At 40.4% G+C, this 4,132-nt stretch overlaps 1 protein-coding gene across 1 annotated transcript; it reads left to right on the top strand.

The window, feature by feature from the left end:
• The first annotated feature begins 3,081 nt into the window (after positions 1 to 3,081).
• LOC107554804 (testis-specific serine/threonine-protein kinase 6-like) lies at positions 3,082 to 3,897 on the top strand. The gene has a single exon (XM_016237418.1). It carries the CDS (start codon positions 3,082 to 3,084, stop codon positions 3,895 to 3,897), a length of 816 nt encoding a protein of 271 aa, XP_016092904.1.
• Positions 3,898 to 4,132: the final 235 nt, after the last annotated feature.

Here is a 4,132-nt window from a genome sequence, read left to right as displayed (position 1 = left end):
CACATTTGATGGCACATCAGACAATTTCTGGCATCAAAGCTGAAGAGACAGATGGTGTGTGACAGTATTTAGCTTGACCAGCTGAGAACATTGACCGTGGACACCTCTATGATCTTGTAAATTGATGGATCATTAGACATCAATACATGAGGACCCAAAAGGGTCAGCAAATATCCCTATTGAACTGACTGAAGATATTCAGCCAATCGCACCTGTATCACAACCCCGCAACACCTAGCAAAAGCGCACACACCTCTGTTGCATTCTTGACAAACTGAGTAAATTGAGATTTCACCTCCATAATCTAACTTTAATGGGTACCACCATTAGAAGTAATGCATTGCCTGGTAACAAACCACAAATCATGCAGGCTGCTCTGTTATTGCATTTGGAGTCTTGGCCTATAAATAAACCCCAACCCCCAGCAGAAACTAAACAGAGCTGCAAAGTACAACAACAGGGCGGATATGCAATCAGGTAGAACTTCCACACCATAATAACACCTGCTAACTCTTATTCAGCAACTTTTGTCTTCATGTGTTGCAACTGTTGGGTCGAAAATGCGTGCAATTCTGAATAAAGAAGAAACGACAAATTTAACATATCCCTGTTGAAAAAAACAGCATATGCTGGTTAGGTATGTTTTGAAGCATGTCTGCTGGTTTGAACTGGTTTAAGCTGGTCCTTAGCTGGTCATGAGCTGGTCCTTAGCTGGTTTAAGCTGGTCATGTGCTGGTTTAAGCTGGTCCTTAACTGGTCATGTGCTGGTTTAAGCTGGTCCTTAGCTGATCATGAGCTGGTCCTTAGCTGGTCATGTGCTGGTTTAAGCTGCTCCTTAGCTGGTCATGTGCTGGTTTAAGTTGGTCTTTAGCTGGTCATGAGCTGGTTTAAGCTGGTCATGTGCTGGTCCTAGGTTGGTCTTAAGCAACTAGCTCCTGCTCAGGACAAGCATAGGACGAGCTCATGACCAGCTAAGGACCAGCTCAAACCAGCAGCTATGCTTCAAAACATACCTAACCAACATATGCTGTTTTTTTTCAACAGGGATATACGAGGAAAACTAGCCGTTACCATTCCTTTTTATCTGAATGTGAGATGCCAGGTTAGTGCAGGAACCCTCGGAAGTAGACAGTTTGAAATCTGTCCTGTTTTTGAGCCAATCATCTGGCATATGACTTATCATTTTGAAACAGAAAACTAGCACTAGCCCTTGACTAGTGACTAACCTGAGATGTAATGCCAAAAACATTAGCTTTATTTTTAATGCAAGACATCTTTACCTTGAATGTGTGAGGCTTCCAGTTGTCTTAGCTGTACAAAACTGTTAACTGTTATGTCTGTTATGCTGCTTGACGTTGCAAACTTGGCAGTTATACCATTTATTGCACTTTGTTTTTCTTTTAGTTATTTACAGCTAATGATTCAGAAGCCTCACCCATTCACAAGAAATCTGCTTTGAAATTAGTGGATACTGTATGTAGCTTGCAAAAATATTTCATTAAAATGCTAGTTTTGAACGGCGGTCGATGAAGAAAGATCCCATCGATTCTAAAATCCAATTTTTCTAACCCAATGTTGTCCATCTTGGTTTCGGCGTCAATACCTGACGTCAATAAAAGGACACAGGGGCCATTAACACGTACAAATCCCAAGATACACAGTACGAATCCACAAATCAATCTGTTTTTTTTAAGCATGAACCGCATCTCTTTCAGATGTAGCATCCTCAGTACGAGTGTGTGAATATGTCTATTTCAATTCAAACGCTTATTCATCATGGTCCTGCTTTGGTTCATTATTTATGCAATACTACTGGTCATGCATATATTCATGCAGCGAGGCATTAATATTCAAGGTTTGACCATTTAAAATGATTTTAGAGAACAATGGAAGACTAATTCATGTAAATTGTGATGCTGCTTACAAATAAAACAAACAGTGTAACTTGTTAAAGTGCTTAATCCTATTATAAATATGCACGAATTGGCTCATTTGCATTTAAAATGAGCAATCAGCGATGTTTAAAATAATTTAAGTGTTCTAATAAAACTGGATTAATGGAGACGGCTACAGTTTAGCGCCACACTGCCCTTTAGAGGTCATATCGTGTCACTGCAGGCACGTTTCCTATTCTATTGAAACGCTAGGGATATAATTGAGCTCCAGTTCATCTAAAACTAACGAGGCATTTGTGGACATGCAATTAGAATTAACTTAATGATTCATTCCAGCACTCACCGGCCATGAACCTGATGTAGGTACGTCGAAATAACACGTTAAATGCTTGACGATGTATTTTTGCTCATCATATTGGTGGTTAGTGGATGACGGAAGTTTCCGTGAATCAATTAAGTGTGTTCCCGAGACATATTGGCATATAAATATCTCAAATATTCAACGCTGGTCTGTCTTTGCACATCATTAAAATGATGGTTGCAGAATCGAACTGCATTTATGGCGCGAACGATGTGAGGAAGCCTGTTTCCCGCCTCAGAATGAAAAATAGAAACGGCAATTTCGAAATAATGTTTAAAGTAAGAAAAAGAGTCAAAATGTGAGGTATAAAGTCGCAGTTAAAAATAATAATAATGAGATATAAAGTCATATATTACTCTCTCCGAGGGTGCAACTTGCTATCCATATTTCCACAATCTCAAAAATCGAATTATTTTAATTTGGAAAGGGCGAGTCAGAACAAGAGAAAATGATGGCATGTTTGACAAAGACCTTTTACGTCTACAGTAAGTTCTCAACAATCAGTGAAGTCTTCTTAAAATGAACAAAATGCTAAATTAATTTAATTTAGGCATTAATGTGGATTTAATGGACGTACAAATAAAAATCAGAGGGCTGACTGTTTCGTAGTACCTGGTATGTGTCCATAAGTTGTCCCTGGACTCCATTTTGTATATGTTCTATTATGACATCATAAATTAGAATGCTGATATCTCTCAGAATGTGGTAGAATTCAAATGCCTGTTTCAAAATACTTTGCAGCAAAGGTGAGGAATGTGATCCAAGCTCGAGGCCAAGCCCAAAGTATTCATGCAGCTGTTGTAAACTCTTTTGAGATTTAAAACAATGTCTGTTAATAACGTTTTGAAAGGCATGGGCTACAAGTTCATAGCCGAGATTGGCGAAGGCAGTTTTTCCCAAGTCAAGCTCGCCACTTCACAGAAACACCACTGTGACGTGGCCATCAAAATTGTGGACCGCGTAAAGGCCCCTAAGGATTTCGTCCAGAAGTTTCTCCCAAGGGAACTGGCGATTTTGAGACGAGTGAATCACGAGCACATTGTGCAAATGCACGAGTTAATTGAGGTGGCTGGTAAACGACTTTGTATTGTGATGGAAGCTGCAGCAAAAGATCTCCTTCAAAAGATACATGAAGTGAAACGCATCCCAGAAGACCAAAGCAAAAACTTGTTCTCTCAGATGTTCAGTGCCATCAACTACCTCCACCAGATGGACATAATCCATCGGGACCTCAAGTGCGAAAACATACTGCTGACAGCCGAAGAACAAGTTAAGATCACAGACTTCGGTTTCGCCCGCTGTGTTCAAGACCCTTCAGAGCTCAGTCAGACCTTCTGTGGTTCTGCAGCCTACACTCCACCAGAAGTCATCATGGGAACGCCGTATGACCCAAAGAAGTATGATGTATGGAGCCTCGGGGTGATTCTATACGTCATGGTGACTGGATCGATGCCATATGATGATACCAACTTGAGGCGACTTCACCGTCTTCAACGCAAGTCTTTGGTTTTTTCGGACGATGCTGGTGTTCAGGAACCATGCCAAGTCTTCATCCGTACTCTACTCCAGTTCAATCCTTCCACACGTCCGACCGTTCAGCAGGTGGCAGAACATCCGTGGATGCAGAAGGGAAAAGGCTAAAGCACACAAGCTAATAAAACAAAGTGAGCAAATGCAAAGAAACAGTGTTACAAATCCATTCCGCTGGGAGAGTTTTTGGATAATAATAATAATTTTGTCCTAATATTTGAATTCCAGTCACGACTGAGGAAAATGATCAGTTTTGGGAGAACAGTCGGAGGCAGAATAGCAATAGATTAATGGAGAAACTATCAAATAAATTACTCAAAGTAGTGGTTGACCGATGTGGGTCTTT

This window comes from Sinocyclocheilus grahami, unplaced genomic scaffold, assembly GCF_001515645.1.
Source record: "Sinocyclocheilus grahami isolate Dianchi unplaced genomic scaffold, SAMN03320097.WGS_v1.1 scaffold514.1, whole genome shotgun sequence".
In the NCBI taxonomy this organism is placed as follows: Eukaryota; Metazoa; Chordata; class Actinopteri; order Cypriniformes; family Cyprinidae; genus Sinocyclocheilus; species Sinocyclocheilus grahami.
Note: the sequence above shows the minus strand (reverse complement) of the source record. Positions and strands in the feature narration are given on the sequence as shown.

Bases quoted from the DNA above. Each gene is read 5' to 3' on its own strand.
- LOC107554804 (XM_016237418.1), top strand. From the start codon at position 3,082: ATGTCTGTTAATAACGTTTTGAAAGGCATGGGCTACAAGTTCATAGCC.